We start from the raw sequence: 25,245 nt of genomic DNA, 5'->3' as shown, positions 1-25,245 counted from the left end.
CCAGGTTAAAATATAGTCTCCTGGAAAAATATTTTTTACATTAAGATCTGGAACAGGATTCTGTGGATCGTGGACTATGATGTTATCACATCTCTGGCCGGGCCTTGAGTGGAGGTGCCCAGGCACACCTGAGGTTGTTACTGCTCTGTCTTCCATTGCTCTGGAATCCTACATGTTGGTCCGTGGTTTCACCCATTAGCTGTTTGTAAACAATGCATCTGTATCCTAAAAAGAAGCACCACGTGTCATAGCTGATGGTTGATGGGGAAACTCCTTTGATGTGGTGCAGTTTTGATGAGATGATTTTGGAGACATGAGGATGCCCTAATGACACTGATTTGTCATGGTTGCAGCATTTGAACTTGTATAAAAAGGAAATCTGTATAAGTCTATAACCTGGCAACATTTTATGACCCTGTATATTAAAGATGGCTTTCTCATAAAATCAAGAACCACACAGCCCTATGGTCAAACACTCGTGACGTTTGTGCCTCTGCTTTTAAAGGTGCTGTGATGGACAGTTGGCATGCCAGGGTTCGAGAAGAGTGGATGGTTTGAAGTGCTTGCATATACCTGTGCAAAATCAACTGGCTGCCTCTGTTCCTATTTTACTGTAAATTTGATGGTGTCTGTTCCTGTTCCATTCTCTAGGGAGTTTCTCTATAGACAAACACACACACACACCCCCAAGTGGTGGAGATGCTGGTGTCTGGGTAGTCATGGATTTCTGTTGGACATTTGAATGTGTAAACAATCCAGCATCACTGGGGAAATACTACAGGTAGAATGTGCACGTTTCCAGGGGCGAGCATTGTCAGTCAAGAGATTTGCAATGATTTCCTTCCTGCCAAAAATAAATACATGAAACTGCGCTCTCTGGTGGGTGGACTGCTTCTTAGCACCTGTCCTCACTCTGTTCTCTGTTCTCTCCCAGCTGCACAGCCTCACACCGGCACCTTGGGTCTCCCGGTGCCCCAGCTTCCGAAGAGCAGGGGCCAATGGGAGCAGGATCTCAGGAGCCATGGACCTTGACTCCAAGGGGAGCTAGGAAACCACTCTGCCCAGTGTTAGGACCACAGAAGCGGTCTGGCTCACCATCCTCCCCCAAGGATTCCAGCCCTACCAACAGGCTTCCAAGTGCAGCCTGAGGAAACCACAGCCCCCACCCCAGCCCCTCAGAGCCACAGGCATTGCGTGTGGTACCTAAACCCATAGCCCTCGCATACGCTGGCTGAGGTGCTGTGCTTATCAGATGAAGCATGGCAAAGGACCCAGGAAGAGAGTAAGGATATCCAAAACAGTTTTCTTGCACTGGGACATCCAGAAACATTGCCCTCAGCCCAGCCCCTCTGTATGAGAAGGTAAGGGGCTACCAGTTCCCCGCCCTGCCCCTCTGCTAGGAAGTCCCGGCAAAGCCTTGGGCACAGCCTCACCACTCTAAGGACTGTCTCTTCATAATAATACCTAATTCAGATAAAAAACACCAGGGTCAACAATCTCAGCAGATGGGTCTTATCCCCATTTTGTGGATGAGAAAACGGAGGCCAGTGAGACAGTGCTCTGCAGTCTATTCTGTCACAGGGATACAGGGTTCTGCCAGGCATGTATATTCATCCCAAAGGACACAGGGCACAGTGTTATATCAGGCCAGGAAACCTAATATTTACCCAGAGACACACCCCCCACCCCCCCACCCCCCAGTTAGTCTGTGCCATGCCCCTAGGTGCCCTCTCTGCAGTAGAGCTCCTGGCCAGCCAGAGCGGTCACCCCAGCTTCCTCCCTGGTTCTGGATTCCTAGGCTGTGTCCCTCTCTGTCCCTCTGTCTCTCCTTCGCTCAGCTCCCTAGCCCTCTCCCTCCCCTTGCCTTCTCTGGCATTGCCCCCAGGCCCCACCTTTGCATACAAGCAAACAAATAGTTGAGAACTGTCACTGCCCCTGAAGCTGGGTTTAAATGGTCTGGGGTGGACTTGAGGATCTGTATTTTTAAGGGTCCTCAGGTTTCTAATGGGCAGCCAGAACTGAGAATCACTGGGTTAGGAGAGGGTACTGTAAGGGAGGTGTGGGGTGGAGAACCTAGAGCCCACATAGTCTCCTCCTGAAGGCCTGAGGGTCCAGTGTGTTCTCCTTGGAGATCAGGCTAGTGGCCATGCCAGTTGGTGAATCTGGGCCGTGAGCAGCCTGTTGATTCACAGGCAGCCCTGGCACAGGAGATGTGTGCCACGCCAGCATCCCAGGTTACACAGACTGTGCCGCTTATCCATAAGCTCAGCAGACTGTCTTCCCAGGTGGGCTTTCCCCAGCCACTCCTCCCCAGCCTCCTACCCAGGTCCTGGAATAGGTGCTCAAACAAGAAAACATCAGGAGGTGAACTCTCAGTATGCCAGGTCCCAAGCAAGTGACCTCTTGATGACCTGTTCCCTTCCCACCTATTCAGAGGACCCGTGCCAGCCCAGGTCTCTAAGAGTGGGCATCATATTTTTACGTGCCCAGATGATACAAAGGTGCAACCAGGGCTGAGAACCCCCACTCTGACTGGCTATGGAAGAAAAGAAAGTCCCCCAAAACTCTTCCAGGCCTGACACCTCCAGGTATGGCACAGGGGCTATGGGCAGGGCTTAGGGGGAATGACATATATTGCTTTACCTGAAAGATGTTATGGATTCATTGCAAAAAAATCAGGAAACTCAGAAAAGTACACAGAAAACACCATATGGACACTGGGAGTCTTTCCCAAGGCAGGGGTGAGGAGGGGGTCCCAATAAGAGCCCCAGCTGCCTGACAACTCCCCGCTTTTACAGTGAGGTGGGGAGCAGAGTAGCTACCCCCACTTCACGTTGGAGCAGTGGATCGCACAAGCCACCGGGAACACCTCACCTGGCGGGAGGAGGGGGGAGGGAGGGTAGCGTCCTGGCCCCAGCTGTCTCTAATTGGGGTGGGTGCACGGCGGCTGCGCAGGGCCACGCATTCCCCGCCACGGAGACGCAAGGCAACGGCACCTTCTCGTTCGCAGAGACCTAGGGCTGTTCTCTGGACCGTCCTCGGCCTCGGGCACTCCACGCGGCTCATTAGAGTGGTGGCCCCCGCAGGCACAGGACAGGCTCCATCTCCTCGGGCCCTGGCCGTTCCCATGGCGCCCTCGGGGGAGTCGCTCTCGGACCGTGCGCGCTCCGGTGACCGTGTCACTGCTCCTCCGCGGCCTGCAGCCAGGTGGGGCTCGGGAGGGGACCCACGCGGGCCCAAGGCCGCTCTCCTCAAGGGCGTAGGACCGGACGTTTCCAGGCCGTGGGATCCAGGACACTGGTCAGGCAGCCCCGGCCCCGGCCCAAGTCCTGTCCGCGCTCCGGAAGGGCGCCCCCCCGCCACGTGGGACCCGGTCTCCACGAGAGGCAACATCCTGCACCTGGCTGGGAGGGACTCGGACGAGACCTGGGACACCAGGACGCCGAGGTGGGAACCAGAGCGCAGGTAACGTGGGGGCGGGGCCTGAGGCGGGCTAGCGTCCAGCGCCTGCCCCGCCCACTCCAGGCTCTCCTACGCGTTTGTCAACACTGATGCCGAGGGGGCTGGGCCTTCTGAGATAAGCCGGTGGGGGGGTGGGGGGCGGGGAGGAACAGAGTAGCGCTGAGAACCCTGGGAACCTGCGGGGCGAGGGTGGAGGCGGATCGCGGCGTCCCGGGGCAGGAAGAGGTCAGTGGTACGAGGGGGTCATGGCCAGGTCGGTGCTGGATGAGGCAAGCCAGGCTCAGTCCCCTTTTGACTCCAAGGCCGGATCCGTGGGAGGGTGGCCGAACCGGAGGAGGGGTTGACAGAGCTCCATTCTCGCTCCGGAGGATGAAGGGAGAGGCCGGGTACCCTCTCGTCCTTGTAGCATACTGGCTGTCTGTGATCACTGCTCTGGGCCTCAGTTTCCTCTCTCTGTGCCAAGGGCCTGATCCCATGGAGCCTGTCCACACCAGACACAAAACAATGCTGCTCATCTGGACCCCAGGCCAGGCCCTGGGCCCACTGCCACCGCTCCGGGCCTCGGGTCACAGATTACAGGGTGGGGTGGTTCTGGAGTAGGGCAGTTATGAGAGACTTCCTAGAGACCCAGAGAAGTCTAAGGGGAGAGGACCTTGGAGAGGTCCTTGTGCGCCCCCCACTAAGCTGCTGAGGGTGCATTGTGCCAGGTGGGGTGTCCTGCCCACAACGAGGGCGGAGGGAGGTGCCATTTTGGTTGAGTCCAGAATGTGGAAAGGGAGCCATGGGAAGATGTAGGGGAGAGGCTTCCAGGCAAAGGAAACAACAAGTGCAAAGGTCCAGAGACTAGAATGAGGTCGGCGTCTTAAGAGACACAAGAATCCTGTAGCTGGAATGTAGTGAGAACTGGGAACAGTGATAGGAGATGCAGTCAGAGGGACAGGCAACTGGGGATTTGATTTTAGGGAAGCCTCTGGAAAGTTTGAAGCAGGGGAGTGGCATGATCTGATTTAGGGTTGAAAGATCCCTCTGGCTACGGCAGGAGGATGGATGTAGGGACGAGGGAGATCGAGAGAGGAGATCGTGCTGCCAGCTGGTTTGAGAGGCTGCTTCCCAGAGCAAGGCAGGAGTTGTGAGAGGGCTGGCCAGGCTCAGGGGCCCAGATGAACCAGCTGCTGGCTGGTCTGCTGGGTGTGAGGGGAGAATAGGAACCCAGGATGGCTCCCAGCTTCGGGGCCTGAGCAACTGGATGTTCCTGCCATTTCCGGAGGCTGTGAGGAGGTAGATCTGAGAGAGGCCTGACGTGGATGTCAAGCGTAAGGGCAGACGTGCCAGGACAGATGGGACGAGATAAAGGAGACAGATGGAGGCTGGGGGAGTTCGGGAGGGGTGGGAGTTGGGGTCAGAAGAGAGCGTTTCCATGGTGTTTATAGCCTGGGGACTGGAACTTAGGAAAAAAATAGAAAGGAGATGGGCGAAGGAGCGAAGGCTTGTGCCTGCTGACACTTAAAGGCCCCAAAGGAGGCGGCCAGTGCGGTCGGGAGAAAACTTGGGCTGGGGGAGGTTTCAAAAGGAAGAGTTGGTCAGCGCAGTTCCTGGATGGTGGAGGGGAAAGGTAAGGTGAAGACAGGGAGCCAACCCCCAGCTTTTGGGCTCTGGGGACTAGGAAAGGGCCATTTCCAACAAAGACCAACCAGGGTGGACTGAGAGAGAAACTGAGATGAGGTGGGGAGAAGTGACTGCATGTGATTTTGCTGGGCCCCAGACAAAAGGAGTCGGGAAACAGGTGTGCACAGGCAAAGAGGTGGAGCCAAACGCAGGCACCTCACAGGCACACACGCACAGTCACAAAAAGGAACAGAGGCTCAAGAAGGCATTCTCCCACACACGAGGTCAGACACACAGACACACACAGGGACTGGCCAAGTGCCTTGTGACACGGGTCTCCCTTCACACACAGGGACCCAGTAACTCTATCTGTTAAACACAGTCGCACACCGGCAGTAGGTCCTCCTGGGCACAGCTGGACCCAGATTTCCTGGAGTCCCCCCACCCTGTGACAGAGAGCAGTGGGGGTGAGGACTGGACATGGGGAAAGGGTCTTGGGACTAATGGCGGCTTTTTTTTTTAAGGAATTTTTTAAAAATTATTTATTCATTTATTTTTGGCTGTGTTGGGTCTTTGTTGCTGTGCACGGGCTTTCTCTAGTTGTGGCAAGCAGGGGCTACTCTTCGTTGCAGTGCGCGGGCTTCTCATTGTGGTGGCTTCTCTTGTTGCAGAGCACGGGCTCTAGGCGCGTGGGCTTCAGTAGTTGTGGTGCACGGGCTTAGTTGCTCCGCAGCATGTAGGATCTTCCCGGACCAGGGATCTAACCCGTGTCCCCTGCATTGCAGACGGATTCTTAACCACTGCGCCACCAGGGTAGCCCCCAATGGCAGCTTTTAGCAGTGTTCCCGCACTGGAAGGGGCATCCACACCGGCTGCACCATGGCTGGGACTGAGGCCTGTGGTCTAAGTTGATGATGGCTGTGCCCCTGGAGGTTCTGGAAGTCTCTGTTTTCTAGCTCTTCCCCCACCCCACAATCAGGAAGGAAAGGAGGGGGCAGCCTAGGCGTGGAAGCGGCGTGTTCCCTGCAAGGGCTAGACTGGCCTCTCCCACGATGGGTATCAGGGCTCCCTGGGGAGGGCTGTGCCGGGCAGCGAGCCCGAATTGGGGTGGGGAGGGCCGCAGAGATGCAGGAGGGAGCCCTGGCCACCTTCCCCCACCTTCTGAAGTGACCTGGGTCTCGCAGAGCCAGACTGCCAACCCCCCGAGCCAGCCTTGGTGCTGCTTCCTCCTAAAGTTTGCTGGGGTGGCCTGGCCTTCTGGAGGTCAGGAATCAGGGACTCTCAGAAGGGAAGTCACAGTGGATTCCACATCGCACATCTTGGTGCAGCCCAGGCCTCCATCCCCCGCTCTCTCTGGCCACCGGTACCCTGGAGGTGAGGCCTGGCAGTCCAGCCAGGGGAAGAGGTTGGCTCTCAGAGAGCTGGGTCAGTATTTGTTGACTGACTAACTGATTGACTAAGTGTGAATGCCGCAGCCCGACAGGTGCTGGGGCGTGTCCTGCTGGGCGGGAACAGGGATTCAGTTACAGTGTTGGGGAGGGCAATGGGCAGAGCCTGGCCCCGAGCCAGGCCCAGCACTGCCCACAGGCAGGGTGAAGGAGCGAGCAGTTTCCAGCAGGTAGGCCGAGCAGGGAGGGGACTCGGGGGGCCAGGGTGGGGAGGGCCGCCCCAAATCGGGTGTACCACATGGGGTCACTGGGCTCGGGGCTGCCGAGGGGCCGGCAGAACTGGGAAGGCAGTGAGCAGCCCAGCAGGTGAGGACACTGGTGGAGGCAGGGAGGCTGCGACCAGAGCGACCCTCAGAGGCGGGAAAGTGTCAGATTTTCTATGGGGGGGGGCGTGTCTGTCTCCCAGAGTCCATACACCTGGGGCCGGGGCCCTGTCCCTCCCTCCCACTCCAGCAGGCAGCGCCCCCCGCCCACTTCCTGGAAGTCGGGCAAAGTGACCTCAGGGTCCGCTCCTTCGCCCCTTCGCAGGATCCTCAGGAGGCGGAAGTTACACACCTGGGGGAGAAAAAGGGGCACCAGAGGAGGGAGGAGGCTCTGGGTAGAGGGAGGGGCCGGGGGTGTGGAAGGAGGGGGCCCCGAGGGAGAGAAAGGGGCCCCTGGGTGGGAGGGGAACCCAGGGAAGGGAAAAGGAGGCCAGGGGAGAGAGGGTGCATTGGGGAAGGAAAGGGGTGTGAGAGGGCGGCTCCAGGGGGAAGAAGGGGGCATCTGGAGGAGGCAGGGAGCTCAGAAGGGTGCAGGGGCAGTCAGGAGAGAAGGGGGCGCTGGGGAGAGGGAGGGTGCATGGGGGGAGGCAAAGGGTACCCAGAAGAGGAGGGGGCACCGGGACAGAAGGGCTCGTCAGAGGAGGAACTGGACATCTGGGAGAGGAAGGGGGCCACGGCTGGAGGGAGTGAGCCCCCGGGGAAGAGAAGGGGGCTGCCAGGAGGAGGAAAGGCTACCTGGTAGAGGGTCCCCACTCGGGGTGGGTGATGGAAAGGGAAGAAGGGACACCCTCGGGTGGGAAAGCCTGGTGGGTCAGAAGGGACACTCTGGGGAGGGCAGGGGCCTCCTGAGGGAGAAGGGACCACCTGGAGGAAAGAAGAGGGTGCTGGGGAGAGAGGGCCCCCACCCTTTGACATCCCTTCTCCGTACCCCCAGAATCCAGTTGGAAGACAGGTTACATGGGCTGAGGCCTCAGGCCCTGGGAGCCTGAGAGTTTGGCTCCGCAGGCTGGCACTGGATATGCGGGCACCCTCCAAGCTCCCTGGGGATGATGCTGTCCCCACCCCGTGAAACCAGCCCAGTCCCAACTTCCTGGCCGCAGTCTGACTTCCCTGCCCCACAGGGAGCCCTGGTGACCCCTGTGCTGAGCCAACCAATCTTCCTGTCACTCTGTCACTATTTCACAGTTACAGCTCCTAGTCTGTACCTCTGGTCACTGCCTGCCTGTGCCCTGGTGGTTGTCACTAATCACTGCTTCTGCCCGTCACCGCCGAATGTCACTACCCCTGTCACTTGATGTCATCACATGTTTCCTGTTGCTTGAGACCACCGTTACATGGTCACCGTGTCTGCCTGTCACTCATGTCACTGTCACAGCAACAGGCCATCACTGCGACAGCAGTTCTGGGTGCAGTTAGAGCACGTGGTGGCTCCCTTCTCTGTCCGCTTTCACTCCTGCAGTCATGGACTGAGGACCTGCCAGGTGTCAGGCAGCAGGAGCCGGCAGTAAAGCAGGAGGACAAGCCCCTGGCCCCGGAGTCCTCCTCTCTAGTGAGGGAGGCCAGGCCATCAGCACACAGGGTCTCCAGTACGGGTTCAGGGGGCGGCTCTAACCCCGGCAGGAACCCCCTCTGCCCGCCCTGTTCTGGGCAGCTCCCTCTTCCACCCCACCTCACCTCACATCCATGGCCATCTTGGCCCTCTTTGAGAGGGCTGGGTGTTTCCCACTGTGAGCTCACCAGGGCCTGGGCCCGGCCTGGACAAAGGCGTAAGGAAGCTGGGCCACTTGGTGCCACCTGTCACGCTATGCCTCTGATTCTGTAACTCTGTATCTCCCCTCCCACTTCATTTCCCCTGATCATGCAGGGTCAAGGGTGTTCCTCCTGCTGATATAGCACGGCTAGAGTGGAGTGGGGAGGGGAGGGGAGAGGAGTGAACACCACACCAGGGCCTATTGGGCAAAGCAGCAGCAAGAAGGAAAAGTTGCAGCTGGCAGGATTTAGGTTACACGTCGAAAGAATTCCCACGGATGAAGGAATGACCAAACCTCACGCAGAGGTTTCTGAAGGAGGGGTGCAGGGAAGCCCGGGGTCGTTGAGAGTCACCTGCCAACATGTAACAAAATCCAGAGCCCCCTTCTTCCCCAGATCCCTCTCATTCCACGCTTCTCTCTCCTGTGCACATTCAGAAGCACAGAGCACGGCAAAGTTGCTGTTTGCAGAGCCAGTGGCTGTTTGCAGTCTGTGTGTATTAAGTGTTCAGCTCTGTTTCAAGAATTTGAGAATGTTTTGGTCTGACCTATGCAAACTGCTCATGTTAGCTAAGCCTGTCACTTGCTGCAGAGTCTGTCACCTTCAGAGGCAGTCCGTGTGTGCAGAGTCTGTCCTGGGCTTGCAGAACATTTGTCGTATCTGCAGAGCTTCTTTCTGTCCTGAGCCTGTTTTGAGAGTGTCTTTTTTCAGCACCTGGGTCTTTTTAAACACTCTCTCCCTCTTTCCTCATGGATAAGATACGCTTTTATTGCAGAAGCGGCCCTGAACGCAAGCCTATCCCTGTCTCCCGAGCTTGTCCCGCGGCCTTGGCTGGGACATCTCTTTCTGTCTAAAGACACTGTCCCTGTCTATAAAGCATTGTCTGTTTACAGTTCCTGGCCCTGTCGGCAGAACCTGTTTCCTCTGCAGGGCGTATCTCTGTCTCTAGACTCTGTCCCTATTCACAGAGTCTTTTCCTATTTCAGAGCCTGTTCTGTCTGCAGAACCTGAGCCCTATTTGTACAGTCTGTGACATTTCCCAGGGCCTTTGCCTATTTGCACAGCTTGTCTGAACTTCCCTGGATAGAAACTCTTGTCTGCTTGCAGGCTCTACTCCTACGGAGAGTTTCTCACCACCACGGGTCACCGTGTCTGGGAGCACCCCTGTCTTTCGACAGAGCACATCCCTGTTGGCAGAGCCCATGCCTGTCTGCACAGTCTACTCCTGATTCCATGTGTACTTGTTAACAGAACCTGTCCCTATGCATGGAGCCTTTATCTCTCTTTAGAACTCATCCTTTTCTAAAGCCTGTCCCTGTTTGCCGAACCTGGGGTCTCTACAGAACCCAGCCCCGTTTTAAGATCTTGCCCATGTCTGGGGCATCTGTGCTGGAACATGGAGCTGATTTCCTGGCCGGCTCCTTTCAGCAAATCCTGCCCTCTCTGAAGACACTGTCACTGTTAACAGAGGCTGTCTGTTTGCAGAGCCTGTGTGGGCTTACAAAACCTATCCCGATCTGCCAAGCCTCTGTCTATACAGGCTTTGTCTGCAGAGCCTGTGTCTTTTTGCAGAGCCCGGATTGCTCTGCAGAGCTCATGATTGCTTGCCCAGCCTGTTCCGATCTCCTGTTTGCAGGATTTGAGGCTGTTTCCCAAGGCTGTCTCTGCGTGCAGAGCCTGACCACACCTAGAGAACTTTTGCCTGTTTCAGAGCCTGCCTCTGTCTGGCAAGCACTTCTCTGACTGGTGATGCTGTGTCTCTTTGCAGAGCCTTGCCTATCTATGTGCCTGTTCGTATCTGCAGAGCCTGTCCCTTCTGCAAAGAGTCCCTGTCTTAAGGGTTTGTCTCCATCCACATTTGCAAAGCCTTTCCCAGTTCTGCAAAGCTCCTCCACACCTGCAGAACCCGGGACTGTCTGTAGAGCCTTTCTCAGCGTTCATAACCTTTGCCTGTTTGCCCAGCTTGTCTGAATTTCCCTGGGTCCAGTTTGTGTCTCTTCACGTAGGTCATCCTTACAAAGGTGGTCCCTGTCAACAGAACTCATCTTTGTCAGGAGAACCTGTGCCTGTTGCATCCCTTTCTTGGGTCTGAGGAAGCTGTCCCTTTTCTCTGCAGGTGCTGTGTCTCTTTGCATGGCTATCTCCTGTCTGAAAGACCTACGCCTATTTGCCTTGTGTGCAGAGCCTGTCTTGTCTACAGGATTCTGTCTCACTTCAAGAGCCTGCCCCTGTTTGCAGAGTCTGTCCCTGCCTACAGCACCTGTTGTGACTAGCAGAGCCCTCGCCTGGCTGCAAGCCTATCACTGTCTACAGTGACTGTCCCTGGCTGCAGATCCTGTGTCTGTATGCATAGCTTGTTTCAAACTCCCTGTCTGTTTGCAGAGATTGTCCATAGACTCAAAGCCTATCATTGTCCACAGAGCTCAGCCCTGTTTCAAGTACACAAGCACAGACGACAAGGCAGGTCCCTGTTTGCAAACCTCTGTGCCGATGTCTGCCGTACCCGTCCTGGTGTGCTGGCCCTTTTGTTTACGCAGCCCTCCTCGTGAGAGGCACAGGCTATGATGAGGGGTCTTTGGAGAGCTGTGCGTGGGGAGAGCTCTTGCTTAGAGCCCGGAGTACAGGCGGCCAGGGCCTGAGGACTCGCTCCTGTTCCCTCCCTCACTCTTTCCTGATCTAGGATGGACACCAACAGGGGCCTCCCAGCCATCGAGAGCCACAGGGACCTCCACATATGGATCACTGAGGTGAGCTGCACGACCAGACAGAAGAGCTGGTGAGAAAGACAGCGTGCAGGTCTCTGAGACCAGTCTTCTCCCGCGCCCCACTCAGAGCTCCCTCCCCTACGCCACAGGGTCATGGCTGGGGGGAACGGGGTCTCCCAAGTTGTCACTAGGCACTCTCCTCTCCCAGGACCTGAAGATGGTGCCGGTCCCCGAGCGGGCTTATGGGAACTTCTTTGAGGAGCACTGCTACATCGTCCTGCACGTGAGCACTTCAGGAGTCTGGGGGGTGGGGGATGGTGGTGGCTGGCCCTCTGGGGGTTCCATGGTGCAGACTAAGCTCCGCTCTGGGAAAAGGCAGGCTGGGAGCTCAAGAATCGCATCCCATACGGAGGCTGCTGCCTTTGAGGCCTCTTCACCCTTCCCTCCCCGGTCTCCGTCTCCTGTCGCTGGAAGCACCTGACCAGTCTCCCCACAGCCCTTCGTACATCCTCCACCTCGGTCTCCCCTCTCTGCCCCAGCCCTCGGGCCCCACCCCACTCCTGGGACCTCAGCCCCTCACCACACACACGGACGCAAACACCTGGGCCCTAGGTCCCCCAGAGCCTGAAGGCCACGTCGGGGGTGCCCAAAGACCTGCACTACTGGGTCGGGAAGGAGGCAGGTTTGGAGGCGCAGGGTACGGCGGGCTCCTTCGTGCAGCGCCTGCAGGAGGCGCTGGGTGGCGCCACCGTGCAGCACCGCGAGGCGCAGGGCCACGAATCCGCCTGCTTTCGCAGCTACTTCCGCCCTGGAATCATGTGAGTGAGGCGGGCAGGGGGCTGGGAGGGACAGGAGCCGTGGGGTGGCTGGCGGCCTGGGGCAACTGTCTCCCTCATCACAGAGTGGGGGGTGGTTTTTTTGAGGGGGGGCGGGTATCAACTTGTTGACGTACAAATCATACCATACAACCCACCCGTTTAAAGCATACAATTCAGTGATTTTTAGTGTATTCGCAGACTTGTGGGATCCATCGCCATAATTTTAGAACGTTTTCAACACCCCCATAAGAAGCCCCGTACCCTTTAGCATCACTCCCCATTTCCCCCAATACTCCCTTGCCCCAGTCTGTATAGATTTCCCTCTTCTGGACATTTCACTTAAATAGAATTATACAACACCATTTATGGATATACCACATTTTAATTATGTATTCACCACTTAATGGACATTTGGGTTGTTTCCACTTTTTAGCTGTTATGGGTAATACTGTTGTTAACATTTGTATACACGTTTTGGGTAGTTTTTCCCCCCAGTTTTATTGAGATATAACTGACACACAGCACTGTGTAAGTTTAAGGTGAACAGCATAACGGTTTGACTTACATATATTGGAGATGATTACTGCAGTACGTTTACTCACCATCCAGTGTTGTACACAAGTTTTTGTGTGGACATATGTTTCTCATTTCTCTTGGGTGTATACCCAGGAGTGGATCCCAGTGTTGTTTTTCAGTTTACTTTTCTGTTACTATGCCCAATAGAAATATGTCTTTTGCTGTAAATTGCTTCAACTATTTATTTAATTAACAATTACAATATATTAGGTCGAACCATAGGAAATTGCCAGTATTCGATCATTTCTGTTGAACCTAATACATGTAAATAGTATATACATAAATGCGCACACACGTATACATGCACATGCAGAAAACATGCCACCCCATGTATGTCCACCTACAGATGGGCACCCACATACATCGGTGTGTATTCATGTCCACCTACACACATATACACGGTTGCGTGAATTTCATGCACACACATCTGTACTCACACGGATAAACAGATACCCGTTATTCCCCACATGCATACATGTATATACACATTCATGTGTCCACGTATCTACACATGGATAAACACATGCACGTTACTGCCCCCATATGCTTGTACACACGTGTCCATATCTACTTGCACACACGTATTAAACAGGCACATGTGTGTCCCCACATGCGTGCATGCAGGTGCGCACATCTGCACTCAACCCTGCGCATGGCAGCATATGGTCTCACATGGGACCCCATGCTCTCCTCAGCTACCGGAAGGGAGGCCTGGCCTCTGCCCTCGAGCACGTGGAGACCAACGTGTACAACATCCAGCGACTGCTGCGCATCAGAGCAGGGAAGCACGTGTCAGCCAGCGAGGTGAGAGCGGCCAGGGATGCCACCTGATCATGGACTCAGCTGGACTGCGTGTCCTGAAGTGTAGGGAAGTGTGGAGGGCAGTGGGGACCGTGGGGCGAACATGGGAGATCGGCATTCCCTGATGGCCCATCCTGATGAGGAAAGAGAAGGCAGAGCCAGGCTTCCAGCCCCACCCGTCCCACAGCTCCTTTGACCCTCTGTTTCCTCGTCTATCCCATGGACACACTGAGAACTAGGGGGGTGAGGCAGATGAGATGATGCACCTGGATGGCCCTGCTAAGCAGCACAATGGGAAGCAGCATGATTTGGGGAGGTGCACAGCCCCACATTCTCATACATATCATAATTGTCACCCATAGGCACACCCAGTGTCTCCACTGTTAGCCCTAATGCCACTCGGTCCATAGAGTGCCCTTGCGCAAATTAGACTGGAGTGCCCCTTATTTCCGTCTGTCAGGATATTGATGGAAAATACTGATCTTGTGAGAACAAGACGGTTTGCTGCCATCAGTGTCATGAACAGTCAGAAGTTTGACGCCTGCTATGTGAATAGTGACACTGAGTTGTGTACGTCACTGTCTGCATGGTATGTGGCAGCTCTGTGACTCACAGACAATTCCACCCAGGCTCACGCAGTGTCACCCACAGATTTAGTGATCATACATCCCTGGTCATGCAGCGCCACCATGCAGCCCCAGGTTTTGCCTGTTAGCCTGGCATAATTATTCAGAGCTCCTACTTTTACTCTCCAAAGCATTGGGATGATAATTGCCCTTTTCCACAGATAACACACTGTCCCCCACACAGGTACACATGCACTGTCAGCCAGGAGCTCATACACTTCTTCACATTTCATGTTCACCTACACACACATCTACACATGTGGATAAACTGGTACTTGCGCCCCACTTGCATCCATGTGTCTGTGTACACATGTACTCCTGTAGACTTGCACTGAGTGAGAAGTGTCACACTCGGTCACGGACACTCTGTGAAATGCAGCATAACCTACGTTTACACATGCCCAGAGATGCACCCAGCCACATCCACAGTGACGCTCAAGGTCTCACACGCTTACATGGATGCGTGCCTGCACACCATCAGAGTGGTGTCACACTCACACATACACCCAGTTGCACGCAGCTTCATGCACATAAGTGACACACCTGAGCTATGCGCACGTGGGCAAGGACAGGCTGCAGTGCCCCTCCACCTGGGTGCGGGTGGTATGACACACTGTCTCCCTCCCTGACGCCTGGCTCTGGCAGGTGGAGCTCTCCTGGCACAGCTTTAATAAGAGTGACATCTTCCTGCTAGACCTGGGCAAGATGATGATCCAGTGGAATGGGCCCCAAACCAGCACTGCCGAGAAGGCGCGGGTCAGTGTCTGCCCCAGGAACTAAGGGGTGCAGTGCTCGGGGAGAGGGGTGGTCCTCCAGGTGCCCATCCTCCAGCTACCCCAAGAGGTGGGCTTCGCTATCGCCTAAGAAGCTGAGGAGCACCTACAAACTGAGTCCAGATCCTGAACTGGTGGTACCCCTGGATGCCAGGATAAGAGGATACCTCCCCTGGCCCCCAGCCTCTGGGAGCTGAGCAGTGACAGGAGGATTCTGGGCTGGACTGTCTGAGAGGTGACGGGGGGCATTCTGGGGATGCTCTGACTGCCAGGTCCTGTCCCGCAGGGCCTGGCCCTGACCCGCAGCCTCCAGGACAGGGAGCGTGGTGGCCATGCACAGATTGGCGTGGTGGATGATGAGGCTGAAGCCACTGACCTCATGCAGATCATGGAAGCTGTGCTGGGCTGCAGAGTGGGCAATCTGCACACCGCCATGCCCAGCAAGAGTATTGACCAACTGCAAAAGGCCATTGTCCGCCTCTACCAGTGAGCAGACCTTGGGAGTGGGAAGGGTGGGTGGAATAGCCCAGGCGTGCATGTCCGGCATTACTGCAATAACACGGTGTCTCTAGGAAGCCCTCTAGAAAAGGTTCATGGGTTTCTGGGGCAGGCCATGTGGGACCTTAGACCCAGCCTGTGCTCTTGCATGGCTGCCTTTCTGAGAACGCATTGTACAGACAGGGTGACTGAGGCCCTGAGAGGGCCAGGGAGCTGCCTAAGTCTTCACAGTAAGGCTGCAGTGAAGACCTCAACCTGGGCCCCCAGCCCCCAAGCCTTCTGCCTCTGGAGGTGCGAGGGGCATTGGTAGCTGGAGTGGAGCCAGGTCTGGAGGAGCTGAGCTGCCCACATCTGGATGCCTGTCCCCTAGTGTCTACGAGAAGGGCAAGGATGTGGTGATCCAGGAGTTGTCGACCTGCCCTCTGGCCCAAGACCTACTGCAGGAGGAGGTGAGGCAAGCCTGGCCCCAGCCATCCCGTCCATCTCCCCACCCACTCCACAAGCCCAACCCAGTCTGGACCACCTACTGACCAGCCCCACTTTGGCTCCCAGGACTGCTACATCCTGGACCAGGGTGGTTTCAAGATCTACGTGTGGCAGGGATGCATGACTAGCCTCCAGGAGAAAAAGGCTGCCTTCAGCAGGGCTCTGGTGAGGCTATGGGGCCCTGGCTTAGAGGGACATAACGCTGCCCTGGTTCCTGGGTAGGGAGGAAACCGCCCTACCCTGCAACCTAAGCTGGGAGACATCCATGTCCTAGGGTCTAAAGAGAGAGGTAGTCCTGCCCTGGGGCCAGAAGGGGGATACCTCCTGCCCTGGGAGCCCTGTCGGATGGAGGAGGACATAACCCTGCCCTGGGGTCTAGGCCTGAAGCCCACCGCCCTGAGGGCAGAGACACAGCTCTGCCCAACGGTCCGAGGGGGAACACAGGGCCCCTCTCTGGGGTACCACGGGCTGTGGCCTGCCTTGGGGGCCCTGACGGGGGAGGACCAGATAGCTTCCAAGAAACCACGTGTAAAAGGGGGATGTGGGGGACCCACCTTGAGGTCTGAGGATTCTCCAAGCACTGGGTGCTCCCTCCTTTTCCAGGAGGGGAGACAGGGCTCTGCCTGGGGTCTGACGGGTGGTCACAGCTGGCCCTTCCCGAGGCCCAGACTAACGGGACCCTGCCTGTCCTCAGGGACATCGGAGAAGTCGGTAGTGCCGGAGCCAGCTCCTTAAGCCAGTCATGAGCTCAGTTAATTAACGCTGCTCAGTGCACTGTCTGGCCCCACAGCGTGAGCGGCAGGTCCTGCGGGTGGAGCGGAGCAGTGGGCCCTTGGGCCACACGCTTGACAGAGCCCCCCCGCCCAGGGCTTCATCCAGGCCAAGGGCTACCCGAGCTACACCAATGTGGAGGTGGTGGACGAAGGCGCCGAGTCGGCCGCGTTCAAGCAGCTCTTCCGATCGTGGTCTGGGGAGCAGCGCAAGAACAAGCACCTCCGCGGAATGGGTGAGGGGGCGTGGCCGGACGGCGGAGCGGAGCTCAGAGCCGAGGCTTCCTGAGCGATGGGCGGGGGCGGGGGGCGGGGCCTGGGCGGGGCCCAGAATCTCCACGGGGAGGGTGAGGGGGCGTGGCCGGAGGGAGCTTCTTGCGTGATTGGCTGGGCGAGGCGAAGTCTGGGACTGGGCAGACGTCGCCAGTGACACCCTCTGTCCCACCCTCAGGTAAATTACTTCAGGTGAAACTGGACGTGGGCAAGCTGCACAGCCATCCTGAGCTGGCGGCCCAGCTCAGGATGGTGGACGACGGCTCTGGGAAGGTGGAGGTGAGGGGCACTGACTTGGCTGGGGGAAGATGGGCGCACAGGTGCAGGCTTTGTCTACAGCTGAACCTTATGGCTGCTAAAGTGACCCAGGTACGCACAGGTGCACATCTACACACAATCAGGGACACACGGGGCATGTGTACGTGTACACGCACCCTCCGCCCTGCCAGCTCATACGCATCACGCGTACAGTCCCACGCAGCCACAGCCACTTGCTCGCTGACACTCATGGCACCCAGAACAGTAACATTCGGACAATTAATTGTGCCCTTTTGTCGTATGTATGACACATACATATTATAATATAGACACACATACACCTTGTGATTGCACTTATTCAAACAATTGAAAACATGTAAGCATACAAACTCTACATCACACATGATCACAGCCCCACACGCCCAACCCAAAGTCACACCCTGTCAGCCACCCGTCTGGTCTCAGACCAATGTTCTGGGAGATGCAGGGGTTGGGGGCTCCTTCCAGGCTCTGTACAGGGCAGGGTTGTATCTTGACTAATTGGGTTACCCCCAGGCAGGGCCCTTAATTCCTTCAGGGCTCAGTTTTTTATATGTAAAATGGGGCTAAAGCTGTGGTCCCACCTGGCCCCGAGGCTGGTGTGTGGGTGCTGAGAGCTTATGGGAACAGGACAGCTGGGCCTGTGTGAGGCGCGCTAGTTCTCAAGGTAGGCCGAGGTCAGAGAAAATACTGTTTCTCCAAGGTGCCCTCTGACATTTGCCCTACTATGGATGGACAGTGGCAGTGAGTGGGGAGAGACTGAGATAGGAGAAGACGGGGCGGAGGGGGAGGAGGGGGAGGAGGGAGAGAGGATGACAGGCTGGGGGGACAGGGAGAGACAAAGAGGAGGAGACTGAGAATGAGAGAGAGAGGGCGGAGGAGCCCGAACAGAGGGAGGAGGGGATGGGATGCAGAGCAGGGAGGGGTGAGGGCCAGGGAGAGGAGAAAGGGGGTCAGGGAGAGATGGGGTACCCAGGGAGAGGCAGAGGGGCAGCCAGCGAGAGAGAGAAAAGGAGAACCAGGAAAGCGGAGAGAAGGGCAAGGGAGGAAGGAAGGAGAGGTCTGTAGCCCAGGCCCCAAGCACAAAGCCAGGGAGGGGACATCCCCCGCCCCCCCACACAGCAGGCTCGGGGACAGGCAGCCAGAGCGGGGGCCCGAGCCAGGAGGCCTGGCTGCCAGGTGAGTGCTGCTCCTGGAGGCGAGTGGTTGCAGTCAGCCTCTTCTGCAGAAGCAGGATTCTCGGTGCTCTGGTCTTTTCCAGAGACTGCTGTCAGGCTCTGTGTGGCCACGGGATGCCCAGATGTTGTTTCTTGCCATGTTGAGGTGAGCGCTGTTACCCCCACTTCACAGGTGGGAAAAACTGAAGCTCAGAAAAGTCTCACTGCCAGTGTGGGTGACCGGGATTCAACCAGGGTTTGCCTGGCTCCAGGGCCCATGCTCGGCTACCCACAGGAACAGGACATCACATTAAGTGTGACTAAGTGTTTCCCTTTGAACAGGGTTTGCTTTTTTAAGTGACACTTGAAAAAAAGGAAATTTTTCCAAGAGCCCCAAGGCCTTGCTTCTGCCCAGCTTCTGCCGCCCTGGCCTGAGCAGAGAGCAGCTGTGCAGGGCTGTGGCTGGTGGGGTCAGGCTGGGGTGGCATGTGGCAGCCTGGGCAGCCTCTGGAGTCCTCAGCGCTTGTTTGTCCCAGGCACCACACACCAACTCAGAGTCCTGGCTGAGAACAGGCTGGCACAAGTGTGGATCCCAGGGGTCTCTGGGGGAAGCACAGAGTGTGGGGTGCACAGAGCTTGGTGGGGAGCCCCTTGTCTGCACAGATGAGGCATGCCCCCAGCTGCAGAGAGCTTCTTGGCTGGACACACGGTGGGTGGACTAGTTCAGGTGGAGGCACCACCCCTGCCTGTTGGTCCTCTGTTCCCCAGGTGTGGTACATCCAGGACTCATGCAGGCAGCCCGTGGACCCCACGCATCACAGACAGTTGTGCGCAGGCAACTGCTACCTTGTCCTCTACACATACCAGAAGATGGGCCTCGTCCAGTACATCCTGTACCTGTGGCAGGTGCGCCGGCCTGAGCAGGGTGGTGGGCACCCTCAAGCCCCAGAGCTCAGGAGCTGAGAGTGGGGTCTGGGAGCCGTGCCAGGCCCTCACCACCCCTGCCCGCAGGGCCTCCAGGCCGCTGCACACGAGATCAAAGCCCTGAAGGGCAACGCTGAGGAGCTGGACCTCCAGTACCACGGAGCGCTGGTGCAGGAGCACGTGACCATGTGCAGCGAGCCCCCTCACTTCCTCGCCATCTTCCAGGGCCAGCTGGTGATCGTCCAGGTAGGGCCCACCTTGCTGCTGTGACCGCAGCCTCTCCACTCCTCCGTGCGCCCATGGCCCTTACACGCATGTGCTAAGCACCTTCTCTGCAGGTCAGGGGCCCAGCGGTAGCCCCTGGGCTTCCTGGTGCTTGTCTGAGGCCCAGGAGCTCCAGGGTGACCCCTGCCTGAGTTTCTTCCCCCATCCCCAGGGGCAGCCACAGAACAGGCACACAAGTGCGGAAGCAGAACAGAAAGGGAGCCAGGGCCTTGCCTGGGGTCACACACAGGCAAAGCTGCTCCCCACTTTCCATCTTCAAGGCCTGCGGGGTCCATGCTCTGACCCCTCGGAGATGGGGTGAGGGGTCTGTTTAGAAAGGGCCTGGTTCCCTATTCTAGACCGATGGCATCCTCACACTCCACACTCACAGGGTAGAAAACAGAGGTGGCTTCAAGAGAGGGGGTCCTGGGTGCCGAGGCAGTTTGGCCCCCACTGGGAGAGGGAGGCGGCCCCAAGAGCCCTTGCCGCAGCCTGAGGCCCAGCTCTCTCGTAGGGGAGTGCTGGGCACAATGGGAAGGGGCAGCCAGAGTCTGCCACAAGGCTCTTCCACGTACGAGGCACCGACAGCTACAACACCTGGACCCTGGAGGTGCCAGCCCGTGCCTCAGCCCTCAACTCCAACGACATCTTCCTGCTGGCCACAGCTGGCCTCTGCTACCTCTGGTTTGGGAAGGTACCCCAACAATGACCACTTGACTTACGCCTGGGGCCCTGCCGTTATGCCAGGGAAGGGTCTACTCCGCAGTGGAGGCTGATTTCAAGTCCAGCCTCAGGCCGGAGGGAGGTGGGGGAGAGGCCACAGTGTCCCTTCTGGGACCTGGGGGAAGTTATGGGTGGACCTGGGCATCCACGGGTCAGAGCCAGGCCAGGCCCAGGCTGCCTCCCCTCCTTCCTGCCTCGTGCCAGGACCATGTCCCTTCCCAAGTCTCTTGGGAAAAGGAGGCCTAGTTCAGATCGCAAGGGTTTTCTCTGATCTTCAGCATAAACCGTGAATGATCTCCAAGCCTGGAGAACCCCATCCTGTGCTCTGGACCTGGAGAGGGTCCCAGTCCCTGTGACCTTGATCAGCTGAGGAGACAGAGGGAGGAGGGGGAGGAAGGGAGACACTTTTTCATGTGTGCCCCGCCACGAGCCCAGGGCTCCTGTGACTCAGGCGCGGCTCCGCACAGGCTCCTGTTAGTAGGGGATGTGGCGCAGGAGGTGAAGGCCCCTCCCTGTGCAGGGCGTGACCCAGCTCTTTGCCTGCCAGGGCTGCAGCGGTGACCAGCGTGAGATGGCACGGACAGTGGTCACCGTCATCTCCAGGAAGGACAAGGAAATGGTGCTGGAGGGTCAGGAGCCTCCCCACTTCTGGGAGGCCCTGGGGGGCCGGGCGCCCTACCCCAGCAGCAAGAGGTGACAAGGCTGGGAGGAGGGTGCTCTCCTGACCCAGAGGAGGAAACTGAGGCCCAAGAGGGTGGGTGACTGATTAAGGGTCACACAGGGAGGTGGAGAGGCCAGACTGGAGCTGAGAACTCATGGCTCCTCAGCCCAGGGACTCCCAGGAGCACAGCCCACCCTTCCCTCCTCCCTAACTTGGAACACGAAGGTGCCGGGGACAGGGTGGTGGCGCCCTCTGCTGGCCGAATGTGCTCCCTGCATGGTCCCCGTCCTGGACCGTCCTATCGGCAGAGGGCCAGAGGGCAAAGTGCATTCCCCCACCCCACAATACCCACGGGTGGTGTCCCCGTTGTAATATGACGTATGGGTAAACAGCGTGTGTGGAGTGTGCAAGAATAGTGTGTGGGGGGTGTGTAAATGGATAAGGGTGTGTAGGGGAAGGAAGGGCAGAGTGAGGCCTCAAAGGGAACTGGGAGCGGAGGACCTGCCGCCCTTTATGTCTGTGCGGCCCGGCTATGCGCTGTGCTCCGCGCAAGTCTCCTGAGCTCCTAAGTGCTGCTGTCGCCCTCTCTCAGCCTGGCTTCCGTCCTCCCACCTTGGGCCTGAGGCCGGGCTCCTGGGCTTCTCCCTCCCAGGGCGGCAGGGCTCCAGCTCGGCCCTCCCTCCGCACTCAGCCAGCCACCCCCTCCTTCCTCGTGCTCCTTCCCCGGGAAATTCATGGGGCAGCTTGCACCCCGGCTGCCTGTGGGAAGACAGACTACCTAACCTGCTTCCCCCACTGACACGAGGACACGGAGGCCCAGAGAAGGGCAGGCGTTTGGGAGTGGATCCTGGGATGGGTGGAACTCAGAGGGGAGCGGGTGCCTCCTGCTCCAGGAGGCATTGTGTCCCGGCCCCTGGGGGGCAGTAGAGGGGTGCTGTGCTGGGGGCTGGCTTGGCCCAGGCTGGTCAGAAGCCCAGCTCTCTCTGCGCCCCTCATGGCCTTGTGCCTTGCTGGCCAGGCTCCCCGAGGATGTGTCCGACTTCCAGCCACGACTGTTTGAGTGCTCCATCCAGACGGGCCCCCTGGTCCTCACGGAAGTGGTGTTCTTTAGCCAAGAGGACCTGGACAAGCATGACGTCATGTTACTGGACACCTGGGAGGAGGTGCGGCAGCCTGGGTGCCTGGCTGGGTTGTGAATGGGGGGTGTCTGCACCTGCGTAACTGGGTGTGAGTGTGTGTGACTTTGTGTTTCTAGCCACGTGACTGCATATAAGGCTGCGGGTGTGTGACTATTTACGACACTGTAACCCTGGGTGACTGGGCAATTGTGTGACTGTGGATAAGACACCAGGGATGACTCTGTGACCCAGGGAGCCTGTGGGAGACTGTGGCTGTGTGTCTGGGACTCATGTGTGGTTGTGACCGGTTGTGTAGTTGCGTGTAACTCTGTGTGCCTTATAAGGGCATCTGTGAGTCCATGCAACTGAGTGCCCATGGCTGACATGTCAGTGCTGAGTGGGTGGCCATAAAGTGACCGTGTGTGTGTGTGTGTGTGTGCGCATGTGCATGATGCCTCTGTGTGACTGCATTTGATCTCTATTTATTTCCTCTCTGGTCTTTATTATTTCCTTCCTTCTGCTGACTTTTGGTTTTGTTTGTTCTTTTTCTAATTCTTTTAGGTGGTAGGTTAGGTTGCTTATTTTGAGATTTTTCTTGTTTTTTTGAGGAAGGCCTGTATTGCTATGAACTTCCCTCTTAGGACTGCTTTGGCTGCATCCCATAAATTTTGTATGGTTGTGTTTTCATTGTCCTTTGTCTGTCTGTGTGCCTGCATTTGCCTGTGTGTGTGCAGCTGTGTGTAATGGCTGTGAGGTCAAGGAACTGGCTATAAGTGACCAGACCATCTATAACTGGTGACACTGAGAGACAATGTAACTGGCTGCAGGTGTGAGTGCCTGAGTGACTGAATTCGTGTGACCGTGTAATCATGTTTCTGCGTGGCTGGATGTGATGGTGTTTCAGGCTACTTGTGTTTTCAGGCTGCGTGATCCATTGTAACTGTGCTTAGGTGCAACTATGCGTGAGTATGGGTGACAGTGTACAGCTGTGATTTGCCGTCTGGCTGAGTGGTGGTGGACAGCTGTGTCTGTGTATCTGTGGTCGTGTGTGTGTATATGTGTGTGTATCTGCATCACTGTGCCTGGGACTCTGTGTGACTGTGGCAAGGAGGCCTTTGGGCTCGCATTCCATTTAGAGCGCAGCCAAAGCCCCTTCCCCAGCCCTGTGACCCGGGCGGCCCCAACTCTCCCCCTCGCTCAGTCTGCTCCAGCCACTATGGCTTCCTGGCCGCTCCCTGAACATGCCAGCGTGCTCAGGGCCTTTGTACTGGTTGTTTCCTCTGCTCAGAACACTTTCCCCCCAGACATACATGTGACTTGCTCCCCCACCTCCCTCAGAGCTTGACTCCAGTGTCATCTTCTCAGTAAGGCTCTCCCTGACTCTAATTTAAAATGACAGTATCCACCCCACCACCACCCCACTTTTCTTCTTTCCCTGCTTTATTTTTCTCCATCTGATATACTACATATTTTACTTATTTTTGTGCCTCCCCCAGCAAAATGAAAGCTCTACAAGAGCAGGGATTTTGTCTCTTTCTTTCTCATGGTTGAGTCCCCCGTGCCTAGAACATTATCTGGCACACAGTCGGTGCTCAGTAAATATGTGTGGATTGATTGCACACATGCATGCCTGAGACCTCCTGGCACATTTACGGGTGTGTGGGTGTGCAGCCAGCCTGCTGGGTGGGTCTGGTTGGCTGGGATGTGTGCATCGGGTTCTGAGACCACCCGATGGGCAGGGCTGGGAGGGAAGTGGTCAGCTCCACCCGCCCAAGGCCAGGCCCCCTCTGTGGCCCAGATCTTCCTGTGGCTGGGGGCAGCTGCGAGCGAGTGGAAGCAAGAGGCCGTGGCCTGGGGCCGGGAGTACCTGAAGACCCACCCAGCAGGAAGGAGCCTGGCCACGCCTATCGTGCTGGTCAAGCAGGGCCACGAGCCTCCCACCTTCACTGGATGGTTCCACACCTGGGACCCCTAGAAATGGACCGTGAGTGAGGCCTGAACCCCCCATGCCCACCCTAATCCTAGGAGAGGGGCCTGCCCTGGCAGACGGTGGGGGAGCCATTGCCCTGCCCAGGGACCTCCAGTGTGTGTGGGGAATCTCGTCCCATTGGTGCCCCTCCATCCGGCCCCCACCCTGATTCTTGCCCCCAGAACAATCAGTCTTATGAGGACGTGGTGGAGGGCGGCCTGGCAGCAGTATGTGCCATCTCAGAGATAACTGCAGTGAGTATTGGGGCCTCCCAGGGGTCTGGGCTCAGCTGGCATGGCCCAGAGGGCAGGATGAGCAGGGAAGGAGCCAGGCGCCGGTAGAGGGCAGGGGTGGCAGTTGGGGGCAGGAGGGTGGGTGGGCTCAGTGTGGCCTCCCATGGGAGCCCATCCCCCAGCTTCCCCAGCCTGAGTCCCCTCTCCTGACAGCAGGTCAGCAACTTCCAGCTGTCCAGATGGCCAAGCAATGGCAGGGCAGGCCCGTTGGCCCTGTGGGCCCTCAAGGGCTCCAAGGACAGCTCCGAGAACGAGCTGGAGCTGGGCCCCAAGGCGGGCAGCGGCCGCAGGAGCACCGGCAGCAGCCCCAGATCCATGGCCAGCGGGAGCCTGCCCCGAGAACAGCTGAGGCACCAGGCTGTTGAGGACCTGCCGGAGGGTGTGGACCCGGCCCACAAGGAGGTGGATGCCTGAGACCCCCGCCCCGCCACTCACTGCCCCAGCACTAATGCATATAAAGCTGAGCTGCCGGTGCCCAGGGCATGACCCACTGATGGTGGGCAATGGGCAGGCTGCCCGGGGAGATGTGTGTTCCAGATTGGGTGATGGGCAGAGAGATGTGGGAGAGGATGACACCTCTGGGTGAGTGGGACAGGGTTCTGGGCTCAGCTGACACCCTTCCTCTGCACCCATTCCCTCCTCTCCCCCACCCCAGTCCTATCTCTCAGACTCTGATTTCCAAGATATCTTTGGGAAGTCCAAGGAGGAGTTCTACAGCATGGCCAAGTGGAGGCAGCAGCAGGAGAAGCAGCAGCTCGGCTTCTTCTGAACCCTGGCCCTGCCGGCTCCATCCACGTGGCCAAGACGCCTGCCTGCGGGCACCTCCCCTACACATATATGAGCCCCCCGGAGAGGCCCTCCTGGCGCACCCTGCTTGGAGACTCCTGGGTCACTAAAATAAAAGCCTGTGGCCTTCACAAGATGTGGTGAGTGGGCTTTCAGGTCTGGGCCACTCAGCAGGTCCGCCTCTGGGGAGAGTGGGCCTC

The 25,245-nt window shown here is 57.4% G+C and overlaps 2 protein-coding genes across 4 annotated transcripts in view; both read left to right on the top strand.

Moving 5' to 3' along the window:
• CTDSPL (CTD small phosphatase like) overlaps positions 1-775 on the top strand; it is a 131,080-nt gene extending 130,305 nt beyond the window's left edge. For all 3 annotated transcript variants that reach the window (XM_079713718.1, XM_079713717.1, XM_079713716.1), the window contains one exon: positions 506-775. In XM_079713718.1, coding sequence (XP_079569844.1) covers positions 506-558 — 53 coding nt within the window. In that variant the 3' untranslated portion in view covers positions 559-775. The remainder of the gene's footprint in view (positions 1-505) is intronic.
• Positions 776-2,655: 1,880 nt separating this feature from the next.
• VILL (villin like) lies at positions 2,656-25,159 on the top strand (the record flags this gene model as incomplete). Its single annotated transcript, XM_079712825.1, is given in 21 exon segments — positions 2,656-2,741; positions 11,208-11,274; positions 11,441-11,515; positions 11,845-12,050; positions 13,322-13,430; positions 14,699-14,809; positions 15,113-15,312; positions 15,695-15,773; positions 15,877-15,975; positions 16,678-16,816; positions 17,032-17,132; positions 19,076-19,213; positions 19,319-19,477; positions 20,010-20,189; positions 20,766-20,911; positions 21,898-22,042; positions 23,796-23,969; positions 23,973-23,981; positions 24,149-24,220; positions 24,413-24,661; positions 24,915-25,159. Coding segments are annotated over 21 exon segments (2,658 nt in total). The 3' UTR covers positions 25,029-25,159.
• Between the last annotated feature and the right edge of the window lie 86 nt (positions 25,160-25,245).

The sequence above is a fragment of the Hyperoodon ampullatus genome, assembly GCF_949752795.1.
Source record: "Hyperoodon ampullatus genome assembly, chromosome: 10".
NCBI classification, from domain to species: Eukaryota; Metazoa; Chordata; class Mammalia; order Artiodactyla; family Ziphiidae; genus Hyperoodon; species Hyperoodon ampullatus.
This window is presented reverse-complemented; position numbering and strand designations above follow the sequence as displayed.